We start from the raw sequence: 24,847 nt of genomic DNA, 5'->3' as shown, positions 1-24,847 counted from the left end.
TCTGGAGCGCGACTGCGGGGCTCTCCGGTCAACACTGCTGTGGGGTTTGGCCTAACGGTGCCTCGTGAAAACCGTTAGAACGCGTTGCAACACTTCACCGCAAGCCTCGCACGGCAGCGGTGCCGAACCCACCCGGCACCCTGCCACCGCTCGGGCACGGGCACGGGCACGGGCACGGGCACAGCCCGCAGCCACGTCACGTGTGGGCTCACGCCGCCGGGCGCGGCCAATAGGCGATGCTCGCGGCCATGCTCACGCAGCGGCTCGAAGCACTACCCCAGAGGGCAGCTCCACCCCCCGCTGCGTTCATTATCGGCCTCACAAGTGTCGCGAGAGCAGACGGCTTCCCTCACTTGGCCACTTCCGCCCATTCCGCCAAGCCTCGCGAGATCTCGCCTGCTTTACTCCGCTGAGGCATGGAGGGTATCGCGAGCGGAGGTGGTGTGGGCGGAACAGTCCTAGCATATCGCAAGACTAGGCCCGGCGCCCGAGGAGGTGGGGCTACGAGAGCAGTCTCGCGAGAGTTGGGGCCACCCCGCCCGGGTCCGCTCCCCCCGGCCCCCGCCGCCCGCCCCGCAGCGCTAATATGGTCGCCAGCGATGGACCCTGTCAGGCCAGGTCAGTGGGAGCACGGCCGGAGTACACTGTGGCGCGGTCACTGTCCCCGGTGTACACCGCTACCCGACCCGGCGCGACCCCCGCAGCCTGGGTGGCCACCTCGCCTCCTCTGCATCAGCTGGCGGTGGAGCGGGGCCGGCCCGGCCCGGCCCGGCCCGGTCTACCCCGAACACGGCCGCGGCGGCCCGAGGCGGTTCACATCCCCGGCGCGCTGTTCTCTCCGTTTCTCCTCCGTCCGCACGCCGCCGTTGTGCGGCGGCCCTTTGTGCGGGAGCGCTGTCGGGCCCATGGCGGGTTCCCCCCGCGCTGTTCCGGGCATCCGCTGCCCCCGCTGTTCCAGCCGCTTTGTTCTCGGCGGCGGGCCCGGCTTGGGCTGCGCGGAGCGCCTGACCGCGCCTTTGCGCCAGTCCCGCCGGGCCTCCCGTTATTCCCAGCGGTTCTTTTTGTCTCTCTTTCGGTTCCCTCCGCTGCGAACGCTGTGGCGGGCGAGGGGTGGCATCCCCGCAGTGCCGGCTCGTGGGGTGAGGCTTCACCGGTACCCACTGAACCGGGGTCGTTGTGTGGATGACGCAGTTGTCTGTCAGCTGCCGGTGATGGAGCGCTGGCTTTGGGATGGAAGTGTAACTGTAGTGCTTCAAGATCAAAGCAAACAAAGGGCAAGTGTTGTTCGGCAGAACCAGCGTTTGCTGGCTTTGCTCGGTGGTATCAGAGCCAACACCATTTTCCCCACTGTTTGTAGTCTATGGCTTATTCTCTTAAATTTTTACTGTATGAAGCTCTTTAGGCCTGAGGGAGTCTGTCATTGGCACTTCCCCTTTAGCTTGCCAGCAACTGAATTAAAGCGTTCTTTTTGTGAACAGCTCCTCTTAAGAAGTAATTTATTATCTCCACCTAGTAACTGTTATGAGGTTTATTTTTGTCTCTCGTTAGCTTGTCATTAGCCTGGTGCTTGCTGCCCGGTGTTTCCTACTGTATTAAAACCTGTACCTCTTATCTCTGTTGGTGAGGTGCATTTATCCTGTTTTGGAGATGGTAAACTAAGACAATAAAGGTCAAATGTATTCAGGCGTGTGACTGTGTTGATTACCTGCATGACCTGTGTGTACCTGGTATTACAGATACTTTTACATTTCATCTTAGTCACCCATCTATATCATTAGGTGTTTCAGTCCATTTAGATACCTTTCCATGTTCCATTTCCCTTGCAGCCTTAGAGGCACATTATTTTTTGATAACATCTAGGATAAAAAGCTGTTGTTATGAGTCCTCTACCAGTCATCAACCTTTCATTCTTTTATGGCTGTAACTTTCTTGTTTCCCCCTCAGGAAGCCCTTACCAGCCCGTAATTGAAGCATTAGAAAACTATCCACAGAAGAAGTTCTACAATGTCTCAAAGCTCGGAGGCGACAAATATGGTAATGATGCTTTCTGGCTCTTTGTAGCTGGGATGGTCCCAGCAGTAAACATGCACCACATACTGCTGTGAAATGGTAGGAGATGATGCCACCATTATGTGAATTGTTAATGGGTGTATCTGAAAGGTGCTCATTTTCTGGTCCTGCTGCTTCAGGAATTTGGTAGGGGGCAATATTTATAGCCTTTTCTCAGCAAGGGAGAATGTACAGGTGCTGCTGGAGTTGTCAGCAGTCTCCAGAATTATTTGTCTTTTGGAAAAAATGAAGAGACAGTACTTAAGAACTAAATACAGTTTTCGCCATCATTTTGTACTATTGCTTGGTTTCACCTCACCAGCAATTTCAGGTAATGGGTAACTGTGTGTTTACTTGAACATAGCTTCTAGTGCAGTTGCTGCAGAAAAGATGAGATTTTGTGGTGTTTATACAGTTGCTTCATCTCAGTGTGTCATTAATACATAACAACATAGAGCGCGACGTGCCAAAAAGACTTTGTGTCTGTGTGTCTGGGTCCCTGTTGAAAAATAGAGTATGTTCTTGTGTAATGGGGACAACTGTAGATTGAGACACCTCAGTGTCAGCTGGAACAGCCTTACTCCTTACAGATAATCAGAACATACTTTCATTATTCTCTCCCTTTGCCTTCATGTTAAACTCCTGAAGTACTTACTGAGGTATATATTAAAGTTATTTGGGTTTCAGTTTTGTAAGGTCTGAATTACTCTCCTATGTTCACAGAATTTGTGATATGTTTCTTAATTAAAAAATTACACTTGAAATTTGTATTTGACAGCAGTATGTTCTTCTCTGTTGTTTGAGGAGAACTTGTGTTGGAACTTCTGTGAGACAGCAACGTGTTCTTGCACAGTTTTACTACTTGCAGAAACGAAGTTTATCTTTCCAATAATCGTGCATGTAGCTTTGCCCAGGAAGAAGCAGTAGTGTGGTGGTAACAGGACCAGTCTGTTCTAGAGCAGCTTTTTGAAAAACCTTGAGACAGGAGTGGAAATGTATAGAGAAGATGGAACTTGGTGTGGAAGCATGCCATACAGCTTGGAGCAGCAGCAGATATTCCTGAAGAGGTTTGGAGAAGGAGCTTAAGGAATCTAAATAGAATAGGTGGAGAGTGTCTTTGCCTTCCAATAGAAACTTGTGTGCAGAAGTTGGAAGCCTCATATTAACTACTATTAGCAAGATGTTAAATAAAACATAGAAACTGTGGGAGAGCACTGATGGCAAATTCAGCATCTGGAATTGCTCATTGCATTTGTTGCTGGAATAATAATTCAGGGTTTTACCTCTTTGTCCTTTGCCTTGAGGTTTCTGACTATAATCTGACAATAAGAGCCTGTTTAAATTAATCAGATTCCGAATGTAAAAGGTATTTGATTTACTTGCCTGTTTAATAGGGAGCATCTGATTTTCTAGTCTTGAAAATAGTATTCAGATACAGGGAAAATGGTAGCTAGAACAAATTCAGAATGTTTTAGGGCAGAGGGGGCATCTGTAGAGCTAGTCCGACTGCTTGCTGGGACTTGAGTGAACTTGAAGAGCCTTTCTCAACTGAGCTCTGTAAATCTGCATGGATGGAGATTCAACTCCCTTTCCTGATCCTGTGCCTAACCACCTTGTCTGTGAACTTCTTTTTTGCTTGTGTCCAGTCACAGTGTCTCTTCCTGCACCTTCTGACTTTAGTTTTGTCCTTTCACTTTGTACTTCTGAGATATCAGGTCAGGCCTCTCTTTCTCTGCAGTTCCTGTTGGGCTGTGGGTGACTACAGTTAGCGCACTACAGCTTTCTCTCTGGGTGAGCAAACCTAGGTCTCCCAGCTGCTCCACTGTCAGGTACTGCAGTCCCAGAAGACCGTTCACTGGATATGATCTGGTTACTTGAGATCTACATCCAGAGAGGCCCAAAACTAGGCACAACATTGCAGACGTGAGCTTGCTAGTGCCTAATGGAGAGAGGTAGTTGCTTCTCCATAGCTTCTGGCTGGTAAGCAGCTCTTTGGACACTTGGGTTTATCATGCTATGGATGCATTGCATATTATTTATAATCCAAGAAAAGGCAGAATAATTTTCTCTTGGTAACTCCGTTTTTAAATCCAGTGAGTGGTGGCATTAGAGCTGATTAGATGTGGTTTTGATAACATTCTTACATTGTTTTGAGTGATTTGTCTAATGAGACAACAATGGGTAATAGCTGAGAAAGAGACCCAAAGAGAACAAGGTCAATAAATCCTGTATTAACAGTTTGCAGTCAAACCTGTGGGTTAGGTTGAGACCACCAAATCTTAACTTTCTTGCTAAAGCCTGAACTGAATTGTTTCAACCTCTTACCACTAGTTTTTAGTATTTCTCACTGTTCTCAGTCATTTGTCTGCTTGCACGGTGCTGTGGAAAATAATGAGATTTGGGGAGAAATTACTATTTCTTTTTACTGTTGTTTGTAGTGAGTAGTAACACTGCTGCTTTTTTCTCCTCCCACTTCTATGATTCTCATTTCCAATTCCCTAATATTTTTTGTGCAGAAAGCTGTTTCTAGTCAATACCTTAATCCAGATCAGTAACAAAAATTGTATTTGGTTAAATGTCATTCTATATATTTTAAGAAATGGGTTTAATTTTAGGGCATGTGGCAGAATAGTTTCTGGTCTTAGTATCACTGTTTATTTTAAAACATAATCTGTCATTGGATGCTTTTGGCTTTATCTCAAGTAACAAAAAGGTGAAATACATAATTGAAAAATTATTTTTTAATAATCTTAAATGTTGTTGCTTTCCCTCCCCCTCTGATCAGTAGTCCCAGCTCTAGATTCCTTTCATCCTTCTCCTGCCAGCATAGCATACCTTCTTAAATGTCACTGCCTTAACGCAGTGTGGTCAAGCCATTGGTATCTTCCATTCCAATCCCATATGATAACTCAGTTTGTACAACGTATGTTCCATATTGTGCAATGAAGATCAAACCCCAAGGCAACTGGAAGAGCAGGCTCCTGGAGCTCTCATCCTTCCAGTCCCTAGCAAAGTGGAATCCTTTAGAACACTGGGATTGTAATTTTTAAAGAACTCCTGATGCTGAATGTGTTGCACTAACAGAGCTCCTTTGCTTTGCCCTAGATACTCTGCCTTATTCCATACGAGTGCTGTTTGAATCCAGTGTACGTAACTGTGATGGCTTCTTAGTGAAAGAAACAGATGCTATGAACATCTTGGACTGGAAGACAAAACAGAATAATGTTGAAGTGCCCTTCTGTCCCGCCAGAGTTGTTCTTCAAGACTTTACGTAAGAGTGTGCATGCTGGAACCACTGACACAATCCCTGCAGCCTCACTGGGTTGTACATACAATTCCTTGGCTTAAAAATAAATAGCACTGAAGCATCAGTAGAAACCTGTGCCCTGCCTCTGTTACCCAGTAGGCTTCTCATGCTAATGCCATGTGATGTAAGTGTAGGAGTTCCACAGGGTATCCTGGTTTCAGCTCAGGTTGGCAAGGCTGAAGCTGTTGGCCTACAAGGAGCACTGTGTAGGATAAGAGCCAAAACACAAATTGAAGTGGTGACATTTTGGCTGCAGCCAGATGGCTGACAGTTCTCCAAAATAAATGAGATAACTGCAGATTAAATATTGCTTATTCCACAAGTGTATGTAATTCAGTTGGATCCATGAATAATACATAGATTTTAAAGAAGTCTCTTAGAATATTAAGTTTCTTGGTGATTTGGGTATGGCATAGCTGAAAGGGCAGTCCTTCAGCAATTTGTAAATATTAAATTTAAGCTGGATTGCTGACTCCTCATATATTTATCAAGAAGTGAGATAATTAAAAAAGGAACTGTGGTATTGCTAAAAATTAGGTAACCTCTGCTTAGCAAGCAAAGTCAGGAACATTTATATAGTACTGTGGTATATAAACATTGTCCTCAGTTTTCTACTTCAGGTACACTTTATTTGGCAGGAGCAAGAGTATTTATGTCCAGTACGATGAGCATCATAAATGGCTTTGTAAGGAGGGTGTTAAATGTACCACATGCTCATTGTTTGCATAGCAAGGTTCTATTGAAAAGGTAGTAAATATCTAAAAATCAGTTCTGTGTTAACGTACCGTCACACTTCAGAAGCATAGCAAGACAAGAGAGGGGTGTAATCCTCTGAGGTATTCCTGTGCTCTTGTTGGGTATGTTATATTCAAACCTGCTGTTGTTTTTTTGTGAACAAGTACAAACTCTTAAATGTTTCAAGTTCCTTAGTATTTCGAGTAGTAGGGGTTTATTATTGCAGTAGAGATTGGGTAGATCTAGAACTGGGAGTGGAAAAAAGCTGGTGTGTTTTAGTGAGTTGATGTCCCATGTTGTTATACTATTTGGTTTTTCCATCTCTTAAGTGGAATTCCAGCAATGGTGGATTTTGCTGCCATGAGGGAAGCTGTGAGAAATGCTGGAGGAGATCCTGCGAAAGTCAATCCTGCCTGCCCAACTGATCTCACTGTTGACCACTCTCTGCAGATTGATTTCAGCAAATGGTAACATAGCTAATTTTTTGGGGTGATCTATATGTGTTTGTGGGGTACTGAAGTACAGAGTCACTCTGGTCTTGGTACTATCATATCAAATCCTATGTCCTGTGCGGATCCTTGATACTACACCTGATGGTGTCTGAAAGAGGGCTGGATAAAAATGGATGAAGTAACACTCCTGAAGGAGAGCAAAGTGACAACTTGGGGCTGAAGCTGTTTGACAACCTGGGTTCTGGGCTAAAATAACTGGTTCTGTTGTGGTTTCCAGAAAATATGTCTGAAGAGAATGAGGCAGAAGTAGTTTGTCATTTTGCTTTACCCTGTTTTTACTGTTAATGTTAAATCCTTGTGCCTTGTGACTGCCTTGTCACAGCTCCAGAGAATGGCTTATAATCCTGTAGGACATACTGAAAGGCTGTCATTTCAGCCCATAGCTTAAGACTAATTTAACTTTTCTTATGGGCCTGCATTTTACCACAGATTAAAAAAGGCTGCAGATAGTTGCAGAGAGAGAAGTGTAATTGTAGGAGTCTGGAAAAGTATCAGGACTGGAAACATGGTTTTCATTGTTCTAACAGGCAGTAATATGATGAAAACAGCACTGGGCTGCCTTTTGCTGGAAGCATGATACTGCAGAAGAGGAAAAACTTTGAGTTCTGCCCAGTGCTGAAGCAAACACTAAGTAGATAATGCAGCTTTCCTCCATTGTGGAGCCTTTCAGACTCATGCAGAATTGTATAAATTGCTCAAACTATTTGGGAATTCTAAAAGTTAAGTAGGAAAAAGCCTGTGGCAGAGTGGACATGGATGTGCCGAGTAGTTTGTGTAGACTTTCCAAACATAGAGGATTTCAGTTTGGTCAGTATTGGAGAAGTGAAGAGCAAGCAGCTACAGCTCGTTGCGTTGCCTATGTGTTGTCTTTGTTGTGTGCTCTGTCCACCCTTGTGTCTGGAGGGACAGCTGATTCGATTGCAATTAGGCTTGCCTAAAATTCTCAGAAGGACTAAGTGCTGGCAGAAGGTCTCAACATGCTGCTTTGCAATGATAAATCCGGCCTCTGTAGTTTCTGTGTTGGAAGGCATGCAGGATCTTGGCAGCTGCTGGCCTGTGATAAGAAACCCTTTGCTTACAGGATAGTTTGTACTGCTTTTATGTGGCTTTCATGTCCTGTTGATCAGGGGAGGCTGGCAGACTAGGCTAGGATTTAGACAAGGCCATGTAAATATCCTGCAGTTGGATAATTAAGTATCTTTTTCTTGATACTAAAGCAGAAGCTTTAATTCTGAATCCTTGAATTGGGGACTATTGAAATGTAAAAAGTCATTAATGTTTCACAACAAGCTTTCTTTGCTCTTATGCAAAGACTGAATATTGTACAAAGAGAGGGTAGCATGCTCTACGGACTTGAGTTGTTAAACCCCAACAACTTTCCTATCTTCTGACTTGAATGGTGTATGAAATTTATCTGAGCTTTTGGGAATTTGTGTAAAAAATAATTAAATTATGAAGTTCCTTTTCCTTCCTTGAGAAAGCTTTGTTTGCAGTCATTCCTCTGTGGATTTAACAGAGCATGTACAGCACTGTCTTATAAAGAAACATGTTCAGACTATACCTACCTTAAAAGGTTAAAACCCTGCTTGCAAAGATCTCTGGTCTGCTGTGAAGGAGTTAATCTGGTGTTAATCTTTCAGACAATCCAGTTCTGTTCACTTACTTATTACCGAACTGTTATTTAACTGAGCTTATCCCATGTAGTTAACTTTGCAACAGGGTTGCTGTAAAATAACAGCTTTGTCAGATAATATGTTGTGTTGTGAGGCTTTGCAAAAGACAAAGGAAAAGAAACGAAGGAAAAGGAGGAAAATTCCTGAAGTCTGGACTGTTCTTGTGTTTGCTGTTGCAGTGCAATCCAGAACGCTCCGAACCCTGGAGGTGGCGATGCGCAGAAGCCAATGGCGAAGCTGTCCCCGCTGAAGGTGCAGCCGCGGAGGGCGACCTGTAGGGGTCAGGCCGGCTGCAGGGGGCCCTGTGGCTCTGGGGAGGCTGCTCGCAGCCCGGGACAGTTTTCTGCACAGATCGAGAACACGCCGATCCTGTGTCCCTTCCATCTCCAGCCCGTGCCTGAGTACGAAACCTTCCTTGTAATTATTTGTACCCTTCTGTGGTGGTAACCATTACCTGTGACAGTTCAGAGATGGGATTGGCTTCTTAACACCTTCCTGTACTCTCTCCACATGTGCCATAGATAGGTTTGAACATCTAGAAGCAGGTCTGATGTAGCAGATTTGAGTTAGTCTACAGTCATTATCTTTTGTGTTTTGCAAGAAGGGCTTTACTAAACATGGTGCAGATGGCCAGCTCTGTGGCTCATGGCTGTGATTTGTAAATTGAATTTGGAGCCTTCCCTTGTTTCTTTATAGGGCCAACAAAGCGTTGGGACAATCCTCTGGCTCTTACAAAGTAAACATCAATGAATAAGCATTGATTTATTTCTAAAAGTAATTTTTAACTTGTTCTATGAGAACTTTTCAAAAGCCTCTGGCTGTTAAAGAAGACCTAAGACCTAGAACTAGCCTGTGCATCATCCCCCAGCTTCCACAGTCCATCTGCCCTTGAGGTGAAATTCAGTGAGTATCCTGCCTGTATGTAATGCTCCAGGCGAACTTCATCTATCTGCCTTCTTCAGGTTTCCAATATTATTAACAGGTCATTATTTACAATTCCATCTGTGACAATTACATGTCATCATCCTCTTTCAGCTGCACCTCTTTAGTCTGCTGGCCTGCTGGGATCCCTATCTTGTGGCACTGGACAGGTGTTGCATTTAAAAACTGATCCAATCTGTATCCCACAGTGATAGGATGCTGATTGTCTTGGTTTTATAGATATACAAATACTCTTGCTCAATACAGGTGTGGGAAGGCAGTATTAGAATCTCTTCAGCAATATTGATGATTCTGGCAGCAGAGCAGCAGTGGTATTAATTAAGCTGCAGTGTGATTGATGAGTGTCCCTCAGGGCTTTGCAAAGCAGGATAGCCACTAACCTTCTGTCCCTGCAGAGAGGGAAGGAAGGGGCATGATGTAAAATACACCTTTGCAAAATTGAGTGTTTTCTTTCTAGCACAAAGCAAGTGAATTTCCTTCCTTGTCCACCCTCTTCAAACAGAGGTTATTCCTCTTAAATTGTGGATTGCTCCTTTATAATGAGTATCGGTATTGTAGTAAATAATATGAAGAAAAGACTCACATTTTGTGAGACTGTACTGATGACTACTTGTGAAGAAAAAACTGATGTGGAGGTGAAAAATATGTGAATAGAGGATAGTTACAATTGCCCTGATGCTCTGCTCAGTTGCTGAAGGGCCAGTACTGAGCACAGTGTGTTTTTACATGAACTAGTGACAATCTTGGTTCTTTACTGAATTTTGAATTTACAACCTCTAAGTCTTCTGATCAGGGAAAACCAGAAACGCTTCTGTGCGTTGAAGTGTGTGCTTGATATAGATCTCTTAAGAGTATTTTTGAGATCAGATACTTTAAGCAAACTATACCCAGAGTAACCATGTTCTCAAGGACAGTACAAATGAAATCAGTTATTCTTCACTGTTCAGAGAAAGCTTGCTGCAAGGAAGGAATTCTCTTTGTTCTAATAAATGACTTCAAATTGTGCTGCAGGCTTATATAAGTCTTTCATCAAACAAGCAAAACCAACACCTTGTTTGTCTGTAATTTGAAATAAATTATGACAGTGCTTGTAAATTTTATACCTTCCTAGGCCTGAGACAGTATTGAAAAACCAAGAGATGGAATTTGGCAGAAACAGAGAGAGGCTTCAGTTTTTTAAGGTATGTCTGTACCTGTGGGCTTTGTATTGTGTTGTGGTTGTCTGAAGAGCTTGTTTCATTTGTCTACCAGTGTTCATATTTAGATGATAAATGTGGTAATTTGGAAATGTCAGCTGTTGAAATCTGAATTTAGTAAGGAACAGAAGATTGGCTGGTAACATGGCTTGTGACTTGGAATCTAAAAACCATTATGCAGCAGCAGCTCTAAAGCAAGGTGTCTCTTAAAGAAGAAATAATCTTTCATAATTCTGACTTGAAAGAGTTTTACACTGTTTTGGCTCTTGGCAGTGTTAATGAAGTGGACAAAGTAGGTGTTTATGAAGCATTAATCTTTTAATGCTTTTTCATGAGCTCCATGCCTTAGGTCCCACCTGTACTTCTGTTACAAATCTTACTGGGGTTGGAGATGTTGAGCAGAGGCCATGTTGAGACATTGCTGCTCTCTGAGGGGGCAGCAGTGCCAGTAAACTTGCTTTTGGTGCATATCTGGTATGATGAACATTAGCTTCTTTGTTGCTAGCCAGGGGTCTGCAACATGAGCATTTGATCCTCATCCTCTGGTTTCACATGGTTTAGGTGCCCAGTGAAATGACCTTTCATATGGGTAGACTGGAAGGTTTCTTTTCCATTACTAAAGATGGAAACTGCCACACTGAATCTTGTTCTAAGTTTCCATGTTAGCTTTTTTAAATCTAGCTCCTGAGTTCAAGGTGCTTTTCTAGCTTGCATCTTTAGTCTCATCCAGGAATGTAAAACCTAAACTAAATCCTGCTACAAATACAAGTGCTTATGTTCTCTTGAAATACTGGTCTTAGCGGGTCTGGTGATCAATTGTGTGAACTGGATGGTAAGAGATTTATGCAGCCCAGCTTTTGAAAGGTAGGTATGAATTATTGATTTAGTCTTCAGCAGGAAAAGAATGCTTGCTTTAGGTGATTGAGAATGTTCCAAGTCCCAGGGGACCATGTACCTCTGACAAATGAGCAGAAGGCACTTGCATAAATAGCAAGTACTGCGTTCTTGTGTATTAGTTTTGTCTTTTTAGTTATGTTGTAAGAATCGAATATACATTTGGAATAATGGAATTCCTTTTTTTTTTTCCCCCTGTAATTTGGAAAAACTACAGTGGAGTTCCAAGGTTTTCAAGAGTGTTTCCATAATCCCACCTGAGACTGGAATGGCACACCAAGTTAACTTGGAATATTTGTCCAGAGTTGTTTTTGAAGTTAAAGATTTCTTATATCCCGATAGCGTGGTTGGCACAGATTCTCATACAACCATGGTAAATGGCTTGGGTATCTTGAGCTGGGGTAAGTATGCTAAGAGCAACTTGGTAGCCTTCTGAAGTGTCCTAATGCATTACTGAGAGAGTGTTCTTCCTACTGGATGTCTCTATCTCCAGCATAACAAACTCTGTCTTGACTTATTGTTCAGAATGCTTGTTGTCTAAAAGTAATCCCAGCTAAAATTTTTGCCATTAAAAACTGATCTTTGAAAATTTAAAGAGAAAGTAGCCAAAACCCAATTGATAAGTAAGTATTGTTAGTACATGCAGAATGAATTCTGTATGAAGGTTTCCCTTGAAAAGTTAATTTTAGATATATTCTCTGGTTGAGTGTGAAGTCTGACTTCAGCAGTAGTCTTGCTTGGTTTTATTTTTAATGTATAAGCATTGACTAGAACTTGTGCATTTCTTGCTGTAGCTTGGTTGCAGATGGAATGATGCACTTGACTCAGAGAAGCAGCAGTGTTTATTGTCACAAGCCTTTAGTATTAATAGAAAGATGTTTATTAGAGTTTTAAGACCTCAACATACTTAGTGTCTTTCTGCTTTTCATTAGTTAAGTAACCCATATACCCCTTCCAGGTGTTGGGGGCATTGAAACAGAAGCAGTGATGCTGGGGATGCCTCTTACTCTCACTTTGCCCGAGGTTGTTGGGTGTGAACTGACAGGCACAGCCAGCCCGCTTGCTACATCCATAGATATTGTTGTGAGCATTACAAAGGTAAGAGTTTGATGCCATTTCAAACAAAGCAAACCTTGTTGCCAATTCTGCCAGTGGTGTCTGAGAATGAATTAAATGCTGGAGGTATTTTTTAGTATATCTTTAATTATGGCAGTACAAAGAGATACAAATAATCCCCAACCATTTTTATTTACTAGTCCTCCATAGTAGTGTTTTTAGGGGTTGGGAGTTTTTTTCCCCCCCTCTATAATGGCTTATTTACAGGCCCTCTTTCACTAAAGAATATATTAAGAAAAAAGTACATGTGCAGGGTAGGGACAGGGAAGAGAAGCCCTGTTTTCCCTTTTTCTCCTGCTGGCAGCATGTGGGCTTCTTCTGTAGCTTAAAAACTTTCCTTGGATACCCTTTTCATTCCAAAATGTCCCTGGAAGACACAAGTCCTGTCTGTGACTGTGAGCTGGTACAACTCCAGAACCTGTTTTGTGAAGATGGGGTTTTACCAGGGTGGTGCAGGCTGCTGGTGTTCTGGTAGGTGAAGAGCATCAAAGCACTGAAGAGCTGTAAATGCTTTGAAAACTCCATTCTCCTTGCTGACATGATGCCTGAGGAAGAGTGTATCTGCTCTCCACTAGGAAATCTGCAGAACTTGTTTTCAGATGGAGGTGTGGGGTAGATGTTTAGAACCCTGTATATTAATGGGGCTTGGGTTGGAGACTGAGCCTGAAAGTTCACCATTTAGTTTTAAATGTTCATGACTAGCTAGTTGCAAGTTGCTGCAACAAACATTGCTTGCACTGTAGCTCTTTCTGTAACAAATATTGTTGTGTCCTCTCTTAAACAGCATCTTAAGCAAGCTGATGTTGCTGGAAAATTTGTGGAGTTTTTTGGGAGTGGAGTTTCCCAGCTCTCTGTAGCAGACCGAACCACAATAGCAAATATGTGTTCTGAATATGGTGCTATTCTGAGCTTTTTCCCTGTTGATAATGTGACACTGAAGCACTTAAAGCATACAGGTAAGGTGATCTTAAGGCAGTGATTAATTTTTTCAAATATGTGGCAATGCGTTTTTTTGCTTGAAAGGTTTTAGTTCTTAAACAGGGTTTTCTGCAGAGTTCTGACGTGGATTTGGTGTCTAAAAACTTGCTGTACAATAGCGGGCTGTGTCATGGGATATACTTGGCTTAACTCTTACTCAGTAGAATCTCAGGCATCTAATACCTACCACAGATCTTGTGTCACACATATTTACTGCTGGCTAGTTCTGTGGCACACTTAGCCGATGGCATTTGAGTCTGAGTTATGTACTTGCTTTATCAGTGCAGATGTTTTCTTGTGTGGCTTATTTTGTCTGTGTATCCCATGTATTGAAGTGGGGCTGTAGTTTTTGTATGTACATGACTGGCCTGGGCAGAGCTGGCTGTGCTTGAGGTTTGTGGCTGGTTCATTTATCTAACACCCAGTTTACTAACACCATGTCATTTTTCAACATCCGGAGTCTTCGTTCTGAAAAGCATATGTAAGCCTTTAAAACAAAAGGAAATTTTCATTACAATATATGCTATATATATAGGAAGAAAATTCTCATTTATATTTCGGAAAGTGTATAGAATAGAAGTCTTCTCACTATGAAATGAGTCCCTTAACCACCTGAGAGTCCCTGCAAAATCACGATCGAAAATGGTTATGACAACTAAGTGGAAAAAAACCCAATCATAACATATTGCCACATTTTTCCACATTCTTTTTCTTTCCCTCTTTTGAGAGCATTATTTCTCTGACCTGCCAAACTAAACTGGAAGGGTGTCAATTCCTTACCAAACTACTGCAAAGCAAGAAAGCTGCAGGGTAAGAGATGTCAAAAAAAAAAAAACTCGTTCACATTAGTGAGCTTTTCTGAAACTGAAATCTGTCACTTGGAAATAGGAGTGACACATTTTTGATTGCACAGCAAACACATTTTGTCTGCTCAGGGCAGCACAGATGCATCCTTTTCTAACGCTAGCCACTCATACTGCTTATTGCTAACTAAACACATGACCTGTATTCAGCAAATAAATCTTAATGGAGAAAAGCTTTACGAACATCAGGGACAAATCTGTAAACTTAGAGCTACAACGGCTGGAGTTGGAGCAGCATATTTTGGTCCCTGCTATAAGAAGGAAAGTTAAGCTAATTGTGCAATTCTTGACTAGCTCCTGGGCTTTGTGAGTGGGTGTGGAAGTGGTGTCCTTGGAAAACAGTACTTGGGATGATATACGCTTGAAGTCCGATTTTCTGAGAATTGGTTGGTTGGTTTATTTTATGTTTTGTAATGTGACTTTTCTCATGTTTGAAATAACCTTCTCAAGGTTTTGACAAGGCCAAGCTAGAGGTCATGGAAGCGTATCTTAAAGCTGTGAAGTTGTTTAGGAGTGATGAGAGTTCTTCCGGAGAACCTGAGTATTCCCAGGTATGCTGGAAATGACTTGGTTTCGTATGTGGTTCTCAAATTTGTCTGCTCCTGTAATTTTTATTGCTTTAATAAAAGCTGTGTTTATAATAGTCACAATTTTGAGAAGCAAAGTATGTTGCAGGACATAGAGCTGGTGGGAGAAAGGAGGAAAGCACAATACAATTTATGGCAACTAACAGTGATGAGGTAGAGAAGTTAGGGGTAGTGTTGAAACATTTTGGGGAAAGTAGGGTAGCCCTTTACAGTGGGTGGGCTTTAAAAGGGGAGCCCAGAGTTTTCATGTCTCAGAACACTCAAATTTAAAATAAAAGAAGTCCTAGGTGTTCTCTCATTCCCTGTGCTGTTGGGCTGGAATTGATGTATGTTTTCTCTTTGTTATATTTTTTAGGTAGTGCAAATAAGTTTAAGTTCTGTAATTCCATATGTCAGTGGCCCCAAGAGGTCCCAAGACAGAGTGGCTGTTAATAACATGAAAAATGACTTTCAAGCCTGCTTAAATGAAAAGGTTTGTACAACTGATGTATTCTTTAAAAGGTACTTCCTATGACCTACGTGAATGATACTTGTTACTCTATTCTTTGCATACCAGCTGAGCTGTCCTGATGAGTAGATAAACAGCATATCCAATAATATTCTTTAGCTTGACAAGTGTCCTGAGAATAGTAGCTGGTAAATCATAGGTGTGATTGTCAGGAACATGAATTTAGAAAAATCCTTAATTTCACTGTTTAGATCGCTAAGGAGGATAAAACTTTAAGTGATAAATGAAATCATAAAAAGGTTTGGGTTGGAAAGGATCTTAAGATCATCCAGTTCCAACCCCTCTGCCATGTGGTTAATAGCAAAAATAGCATAAGCTTGGGAAACATTTACTCATTTCTAGAGTTTTTTATATGGCTTTATTTTACTTGTATTCCAAAAGAATTACCATAAGAAAAGAGAAGTCATCATAGCTTAAAGGTGATGCCTAAAGGTTGACATGATCTGTAGCTAATTGGTCTTCTGGGTTCTTAACTTAGCAAATTATTTTTCCTCTCAACTTGACTTCCCCGAGGAAATATATTTATTCTGAAGGTGGTGTTTTTGGTTAGGGATATGCATATATAGCCAAGAATGCAGCTAACACAGGAAAGCCTCTTCATTTTTAGTGTTTATCATGAACTTGAGAACTGACAGCAGTATTAGAAGCATATACTGTTAAACACTGTAAAAATACTTTCTGTTGGTTTGAGCACTTCTGTCTTGTAAGGAGATGTATAACAGAATGGTCAGTTGTGCTAGGGAGAGAAATGGTAACGGATCACAGATCAGTGTGGTTGAGGTGGAAAAGGACTTTGTGTGCTGAAGAGCTGAGGGTGTGCAATGTTATTGACCTAGTCTACTTTTAGTTATCATCCTCTTCCAATAAAACTCTTAGGTATTCCTCTAATTCAGAAACAAGTGTTGTGTAGCAGACATGTACTTGTCAGGGATTGTTCTTTCCTGGTTAGCAAGGAATGTGTGAGATCAGCCATGCTTTGACTGGCATTTGTTTGCAATTGTTGTGAAGCTAAAGCAGTTATGAAGGATAAGAAGGATAAAGAAGTATAAGACCACTGTCTGTATGGAGAGGGGCATGAACTGAGGGTGGCTTTTAAAATCTCTTCAGGTGGTTCCTAGTAGGACAGTGTTATCTTAAAGTGAGGAGCTGCTTGATCTTACTGTAATATCATAATTCTTGTGCTGTAGTAACTGCTAATGTGTGTGTTTTTTCATCTAGTCTGGTGTTAAAGGCTTCCAGATTGCAGTTGAGAAACAGAATGACATTGTACCTGTTCAGTATGAAGGAAATGAATACAAGCTATCTCATGGCTGCATTGTCATTGCTGCAGTGATCAGCTGTACAAACAATTGTAATCCATCTGTCATGCTTGCTGCAGGTACGTTTAATTAGTGACTGCTTGGATCCTAATGGTGCCTCTCTGATTACACAGCCTTTACCTTTAATTGTGCAGATTCTTTGTAATGACTTGCCACTAAACTTTTAGCTTTAAGCTTGTTGTATATTCTGGAGGTTATATAATGAAAGTTACTTTTCAATAATAGAATCTCAGAATTTATGATGTAAACCAGTGTTGATGATAGTAATGACAAAATACTTATGTTGGGTAGTATTTCAGCAGGTCACCAGTGTCAGGGCTGCCTTCAGATGGATGAGTAATTGATGCAAGAGTTGCTGAGCAGTTGGTCTGTGCTGTAGTCAGAAGTTAAGGAGTATGTGCCATACCTCTGCAGATTGTCCCAGAGCAGCTACTCCTCTGTCAGACCCTGCTTGCTTATTCTGAGGCCCTCTGGGCCAAGGCAAGCTTCCCTTTGAGGCTGTGTGGCCTGTATCAGAAGAATTAATAAATGGATTTAACATTGCCAACTAGAACATAGGAAAGAGATGTTTTTCTTGCAGGAAAGAAAATGGGCATTGACATTATAGGAATGGGAACAAAAACCTGAATCATTGTTACAAGTTAAACTTTTTCAGGCACGTAGTTGCTTGAATAATAAACTGAAGGTTTACTAATCCTCTGGCGGTGTATGCTTAATTTCAGGTAGCATCATAAAGATGTTCTTTTAAGGGATATACTAATATAAGCCGCTCTTTTTCTGTAGGACTTCTGGCCAAAAAAGCTGTTGAAGCTGGCCTAGTGGTTAAGCCCTACATAAGAACAAGTTTATCACCAGGCAGTGGAATGGTTACACATTACCTCAGTTCAAGTGGAGTATTGCCATACCTCAGTAAGCTTGGGTAAGTTGTGACTCCCACTCCATTTGTCACTTCAGGACAATAGCACACATGGGGCTTATACAGGCTGATAACTATGATGGTTGTTCATTTGGGTGGCTAATTCTGAACTTACTAGGTTGTCATTTTAACTACGTGCAGGCTTAAAGTTGTATTTGATTCCCACCTTACAAATGACTGTGTAGATCTCTACCTTCTCTGAGCCCTGTTTTTCAGCTGTATCTACTTAATTGTAATTGTCTTACAGGAGAAGGATCCACTTGTTGATGTATGTTAAAAGTGGAACCTGAATGTAGATTTATTGGGACAATCTATATTAATCTTAACAGTGCTTCTGTTGTGGGTTGCTTGGCCTAGTTTTGATAGCTTTGTAGCAGTAACTAGAATACGTGCATAATTCTGTAATGGTGCCCAGTCCTGTTCTGTGAGCATTGTTACTGCCTTTGCTTTGCTATTACTTATGGAACAATATCTTGAGATTGTTTTATCTGACTTGATTGATTGCAAAAATGTTGCCTTGTACTCTCCTGCTTGCATCAGTGAGATATGGTGTCTGCTGCTCATGTTCTAAAAGGTCTTAATTGTCAGAGAAAAAAATCTTTGTAATGATGGCTAATGAAAGAAAAGCTGCTTTGCTAACAAACTGCTTGTAATATTTAATGTATTACTTGATTGTTCTTTTCCAACATAGGTTTGAGGTTGTTGGTTATGGGTGTTCAACATGTGTAGGAAACACTGCCCCCTTACCAGAAGCCATCAGGAATGCAATCAAGCAGGTAAAGGTCTAAGGCTTGATGAGTACAGAAATGCAGTTCTCACTGAGTGCAAAATATACTTTATTGTTGGTTTGGGCTTTACATGACAATTTAGCACATCTGCATAAAGGCAGGGGAGGAATTCAGTGAAGTGACTGGAGAACACATCCGAGGGTCAAGAGGGAAAAGGAGGGGAAGGAGGAAGGGTGGTGGGAGAGCAAAATGCCTTTCAATTGAAGTGTTAGAATAAATAGTTGAAGTGGAATGGTAAAAGCACATCTGACATAGTCAACAAAAAATAGCATAAGCTGTTGAAGTACTGCGAAGTCCTGTGGAAAACCAACCTATGTGGTTTTACCTTTCAGGGGGATATAATTGCCTGCGGAGTGTTGTCTGGAACAAAGAACTTTGAAGGGCGTCTCTGTGACTGTGTCCGTGCCAACTACCTTGCTTCTCCACCGCTAGTAGTTGCTTATGCTATTGCAGGCACAGTTAGAATAGACTTTGAAACTGAGCCTTTGGGTAAGTATTTCCATGCATCTGCTATTTCTGCATCTAATGCATGTGTAGAAGAGGCTTCTGCATCTAATGCATATGCAGAAGAGGTTCTTTCACGTACATTTTGGCATGAAGAGAAAACACACTCGTGTTTGGTGTTGCTCATAGCTAAAGCAAAGCATCCACTTAACTGATGAAATTCTTCACATATCTGGTACCGTATCTGAATACCTGAATATAGACATACCTGTATTCTGATAGAAATATGAAGTCTAATATTCTATGCAGTTATGTTCTGTTAAATCTTCCATAGGCACTGGCTTCAATGGTGAAAACATTTACTTACGAGATATTTGGCCCACCCGAAAAGAACTTCATGCTGTGGAGGAAGAGTGTGTGATATCAGCCATGTTTAAGGAGTTGAAAGAGAAAATGGAGGCAAGAATGGTCTTTTGTTCTCCATAACTTAAACTGCATTTCATGTAGCTTTGTAGTATCTTCCAGCTGAATCAAATTGGTGTGTCAGTTTTTTCCCTTAACTGTAAAGGAGGACTTAACTGAGATGGGTACTTGTATTAAATACTGATTCTTAAGTAATATTCACTGAGGTTAACTTGCAGTATAGGGTAGAAAGAAACCCACCAGCAAGTCTTTGGTTTCAGAACATAAAAATTATAAACCAGTTTCTCTGTTCTTTTTGGTTACTTTTTTGTAGAAAGGAAACAAACGATGGAACCTGCTGGAAGCACCTGAGTCAACTCTGTTTCCCTGGGATTTAAAATCTACTTACATCAGGTGTCCTTCCTTTTTTGATAAACTTGTAAGTACATTGGATCTATCTGCCAGATGATGTGCATTACACTTCAGTATCAGAATAGTTATTCCAGTAAAGCTTCACTGTTAGAGTGACTAATCTGGTTATTGTTAAAATTTCTCAGTCTTTAAATACTGCTTGGATCTCTGGAACAAGCAGAGCCTGTACATCAGTGTCTTCATATATTGCAGATATGGCTTATGCATGTAAAGATCTTGTAAGAAAAATGTTTCTTACATTTTAATTGTTGTCTGTCTATCCTTTTCTTCTCTCCCTGCCTGGCCCCTCTCTTTGCAGGCCAAAGAACCAGTTTCACCACAACCGGTTGAAAATGCCCATGTCTTGCTCTATCTGGGAGATTCGGTAACTACAGATCACATATCCCCTGCTGGAAGCATTGCACGGAGTAGTGCTGCTGCGAAGTATCTGACCAACAAAGGGTAAGAACTTCTCATTAACAGCTCTAATTATGTCAGAGCACTGCTTTCCATGCCAAATAATTGATCAGCACCATTAGCTGACTGCATAAAGTGGAGATTATACATGGATAAGCAAAATAGTAACTGTTGCTGGTGTCTGTAAGTTTTAAAAAGAGTGAAGCCAGGTTTTCTAAATGAATGTGACTGGTGCTGTAACTCACCTCTGCATCAGTGAGCATCCTGCAGCAGGAATTCCACTGAAATTCCCAAAGACACAGAAAACAACATGGTGCTGAGCCGCTGCTGAATGGTTTGGGAATTATATTGTTGCAATATATTGCAAAGGTGTGTAATTATTGCAGTATCAGTGAAGCATGACAAAATAATAGCCTGGGGTATGGACTCCTCCATAACTACTGCATTCAGTCTGAATGAGCAGTATTATGAGAAACAGAGGAAGACTTAATGGGCCTGTAATCCCAGGATGGTCATTTGATTTGGGAGTAAAGCTCTCATTTTGGTACAATGCTTGTTAATAAATATGCTGGTAGAGCTAAGAGGACTAGTAAACAGGCTTGTTTCTTAGATCAGTCCCCCCATAATTTTCATGTAGTTTGTACCATCTTGCTTGTAACATTCCATAAAAATGTCATAAATTAATATAAAATTACAGTTTTCTTCATGGATAATGTAGCAATGGTTTACACATTTGGTTTATGATTTATTATAATTGCATTTGTTGGACAAATAGTTCTTTATGTCTTGCATTGAAAACTTGGAGATGCTACAATAATTATTGTAAAAATCACAATATCATTGTAAAACAGATCACATTCAGTTGATTCCCTTTTAAATGTTATTATTATTCTAGACTCACACCTCGTGAATTCAACTCTTATGGAGCTCGAAGAGGTAATGATGCTGTGATGACAAGAGGTACCTTTGCAAATATTAAGCTTCTGAATAAGTTCATAGGAAAGCCAGCTCCCAAAACAGTTCACTTCCCATCAGGACAAACGGTAAAGATATGTTTGTTTACAGTGTGACTCTGAACATGTGCAGCAGGTTTACAGCTCACTCACACTGTTTCACTTGCTTTTACTCCACAGCTTGATGTGTTTGAAGCAGCAGAGCTCTACCAGAAAGAAGGCATCCCTGTAATTATTCTAGCAGGAAAGAAGTATGGACTGGGTAGCTCAAGAGACTGGGCTGCAAAAGGGCCTTTTTTACTGGTACTGCTGGTTTGTTTGGCTTTGGGGAATGTCTTTGTGTTACCTGGAAATATCTAAACATACATTGTTTAGTTTTGGGCATAAATGTGTTCAGAAATTGTCCTCAATCTTGAAAATAAGATCACATTTTAAGACTTCTCAGTAATGTCTTTGCTGGAACCCTCATAGAAGATAATCACTAAATGTGAATTTACTGAGTAACTTCCTGTCTTAGACTCCAGACTTGGAGATAAACTATTTCTTTATCCAGTGTTGACCTGTCTTTGGTCTCCATGGGGTATACATATCCGGCTGTTGGAGACTGATTCCAGTAGTACTCAGATTATTTGTGTGGAGTAATGGAAGCAGCTGCGTCTTGCCTGGGACCCCCCCCACCTGCTAACCACAGCATGGTCGCAGTCTTTTGTAGAACTCCATCTCATGCTTTGTGGGTCTGTTCTGTTCATTTGCTTTCATGTAGCTGTACAGCTGAAAAGTGTTACCAACTTACTTATGTACAGGACTCCTGCAAAGCACTGCTTTACTATTCAGTTTGAATTGCAAGATGTTGGACATAATGTGTATTTGAAACTTACTTCTGCATTTTGCTGACTACTGTACTGAAATACAAAATAACTTCATTTTTTTGCAGGGTGTTAAAGCCGTCCTGGCTGAAAGCTATGAAAAGGTTCATAAAAGCCAGCTGATTGGGATTGGCATAGCTCCGCTTCAGTTTCTTCCTGGGGAAAATCCAAGTACTTTGGGTCTCACTGGCAGAGAGCAGTTTTCTATATTGTTCCCTTCAGAGCTGTCACCTGGAATGACTTTGGATATTAAGGTATGTTGGCAGTATTTCTTCTATTTCTCTTTTGAATGTACTGACAATTGAAAGCACAGAAAGAAGTTAATCCTGATGATGGAAAGCAGGATAAAAAACCAAAACCTAATTCTCTTTGTAAGCAAGCTTATAGTGGTTTGCTGTGGTTATTGAAGCTTTCTAAAGTATTGCAATGTGAAATGATTGATTGTTCTTTGGGGCCTTGTTTACCAAACCCTGTTAAGGTTGAATTGAGTCATGTGTCTCATTAGTGCCCTTTTCAAGACATGGGTGTGACTATTTGAGAGAGGCCTCAGTTTTTCATTCTGTGTAAGAAGAGCTGTAGTAACATGTACTATGCCCATAGTAACATGCTTTGTACCATCTTAGGGAAATGGCTTTCCCTTTGTCAACAGCAGGTATGTAGCATGCTCCCAGCTGGATCTGCACTATGGAGTAAAATGGGCTTTCATTCTGTTCCCAGCAGTGTCCCAGCTCTGCAGTGGCAGATAGGCGGGGTGAATTTGCTTGTGTTCATCAAAATGTGGGGTCAGAATGAATTGAGAAATGAGCCAAGGGAATTGAAAGCAAAACTCTTAATTGGTCTCTCTTTTTTTCCTTTTCTTTTGAAGACAAGCACTGGAAAAGTGTTCAGCGTGGTTGCCTTGTTTGAAAACGACATGGAGATAACTATATACAAGTATGGTGGAAGTCTAAACTTTGTGGCTCGGAGATTCTTGTAGTAGACTGACTGACTGATATGGGTACCTTGCATAACTGGTAATGCTGAAAATGCCTTGTGTGAACCCAGGAATCTGTACTGTGGAACTGCAGACAGTTCTAGTGTGCTCAAAGTTACTTCGTCCATGGATGTAAAAGATTGTGAATCATTGTTACTGCAACATGATCCTTCCTGATTTTAAATAATATTCTAATGGTGCTATTAAACATTGCTAAAATCAACATGTGTGTTGTGGCAGAGAGCTGTAAGTATGGAGGGGATGTTTTATCAGACCATTTTGTAAATAAACGATGCAAAATCTGAACCTGATCGTGCTGAAGGTTATTATGTCAGGAGACTTTGTGCAGTTGTTTCTGCTCAGTTCTTGCACCTGTAACTCTGTACTGCTGTGTGTTGGTTGTAGGGTAGCAGATGGTATGGAATGGTAAAGGCCACACATCACTTTATTGTCGTTATTTATTTTTGCATCCAGAACTTAAAACAGACCCTCAGTTTTGAACTTGCTCTATAGGTTATGGGCGTGCAAAAAAGCAGTGCACAAGGCCTGTGGTATCCTGTATTGCAGATCAGGACTTCCTTACCTTTAGTATGGGATTATATTTCATCTGAACCCAGATGTAAAACTGCTCATGCTATGAAATATTGTGTGCCTAGAAGTATGGCAAACATCTCTGCATTCAGAAACATGCTCACGGTTACTTTGCTCACACCAGTTAAGTGTAGCACCCTGGCCTTTGGGAAGCTGCAGTGTCCGATTGAAGCTTGTACCAGTTCCTTAAAGTGATGCAGTTTGTCCTTTGTGACACCAGTTGTTACTGTGCTGTCTTCAATATCATTAGACAAAGACACCCCTCTCCCCCCCATAGTATTTTAGCTTTTAAAGATGTTTTAAAACATTAGGACTATTTAAATTCTTGTGCTTTAAATATGACCCATGTCTAATAAGTTATAGTTGAGGCAGCCATTCTGCTTCATCATCTGCTGTTAGTTTACAGCTCTTCCAGACAAGCATCAAGTTTCCCTGCTAAAATTCTAGACCACTGAACAAAGCTGGCTCTTGTGCCATTGCAGCTTCCATAAACATAATGGTCAGCACGCTGATGATAAAAGCCCTGTTCCATATTGACTACTGACAGAAGATGCACAGTGTCCTTGCAAGTGCTTGTTTTACCACTTATCTAAGTATTGACAACTTCTAATCTGCCCAAGTGAGTCTTCCATGTTTCTGTGTTCCTATATCTGGAAAAGCTTCATGCCACCACTTAGGGTTTACATAAAGATTAATTTCTTTTGAAGGACAAAGCTGCAGTAACTTGATTAGAAAGTGTCAAGGTTTTGCTTTTAAGATCTGTTGTTCTTGATGAGCATGGTCTTAAATATCAGAACTTCCAAGAGGACTGTATTAGCTTTACTACCTCTGCTTCCAGTTTATAACCAGACATAAAGGTAGTAGATGCACCATTCAAATCTTTAAATAGTGTGTTTCTGACATTCCTTAAACCTGACCCTGGCATAACTGTATGGTCACAAGACATTGTTTTATGGCAGTTCAAATGACAAATTACTTTGACTTCACTGGCAGAACTGTGATACGCCTTTTTTACTTTATTGGACAAAGCTCCCTGAAGTTTGAAGTTCTGTGTAGTTCGTTTCTGTATTTCACTAGTTTTGCTGTGGTTTTCTTTTAGTCCAGATAAAGACATTCCAGTGACTCCTACCATTGATACGGATGATGAAACAATGCATTTTTTAATACTGTGTTCAAATGGATGTTGAGTGAGTTTCTGTTGTGTGGTACACATGCTAATTTTATCCAGAGTTATTGAGCAGATACTATTTCTTGCACAACAATGGCTAACACTATTCTTTTCCCCAGCTCAAAGGTATGATTCAGTTCAAGAAAATCTGTGTTTGTTACTGGGGAGCAGATAGGAATTTATTGCTGGCACAAAATGATGCTTCATGCAGATGATAAATAAAACTATGACAAGCCATT

At 41.2% G+C, this 24,847-nt stretch overlaps 1 protein-coding gene across 1 annotated transcript; it reads left to right on the top strand.

Moving 5' to 3' along the window:
• The first annotated feature begins 535 nt into the window (after positions 1-535).
• Positions 536-24,847, top strand: IREB2 (iron responsive element binding protein 2). The gene is made up of 22 exons (XM_005145712.3): positions 536-618; positions 1,945-2,034; positions 5,155-5,320; positions 6,421-6,558; positions 8,456-8,677; positions 10,330-10,399; positions 11,526-11,709; positions 12,267-12,406; positions 13,209-13,380; positions 14,716-14,816; positions 15,208-15,324; positions 16,579-16,738; positions 17,463-17,598; positions 18,287-18,371; positions 18,716-18,872; positions 19,162-19,286; positions 19,564-19,668; positions 19,960-20,102; positions 20,953-21,100; positions 21,191-21,313; positions 21,945-22,130; positions 22,742-24,847. Exons 1-22 carry the CDS (start codon positions 600-602, stop codon positions 22,850-22,852), a joined length of 2,898 nt encoding a protein of 965 aa, XP_005145769.1. The 5' UTR covers positions 536-599; the 3' UTR covers positions 22,853-24,847.

This window comes from Melopsittacus undulatus, chromosome 9 (assembly GCF_012275295.1).
Source record: "Melopsittacus undulatus isolate bMelUnd1 chromosome 9, bMelUnd1.mat.Z, whole genome shotgun sequence".
In the NCBI taxonomy this organism is placed as follows: Eukaryota; Metazoa; Chordata; class Aves; order Psittaciformes; family Psittaculidae; genus Melopsittacus; species Melopsittacus undulatus.
Note: the sequence above shows the minus strand (reverse complement) of the source record. Positions and strands in the feature narration are given on the sequence as shown.

Bases quoted from the DNA above. Each gene is read 5' to 3' on its own strand.
- IREB2 (XM_005145712.3), top strand. The intron at 8,678-10,329 runs GTACGAAACCTT...ATACCTTCCTAG, and splicing joins CATCTCCAGCCCGTGCCTGA to GCCTGAGACAGTATTGAAAA. The intron at 17,599-18,286 runs GTAAGTTGTGAC...TTTCCAACATAG, and splicing joins CCATACCTCAGTAAGCTTGG to GTTTGAGGTTGTTGGTTATG.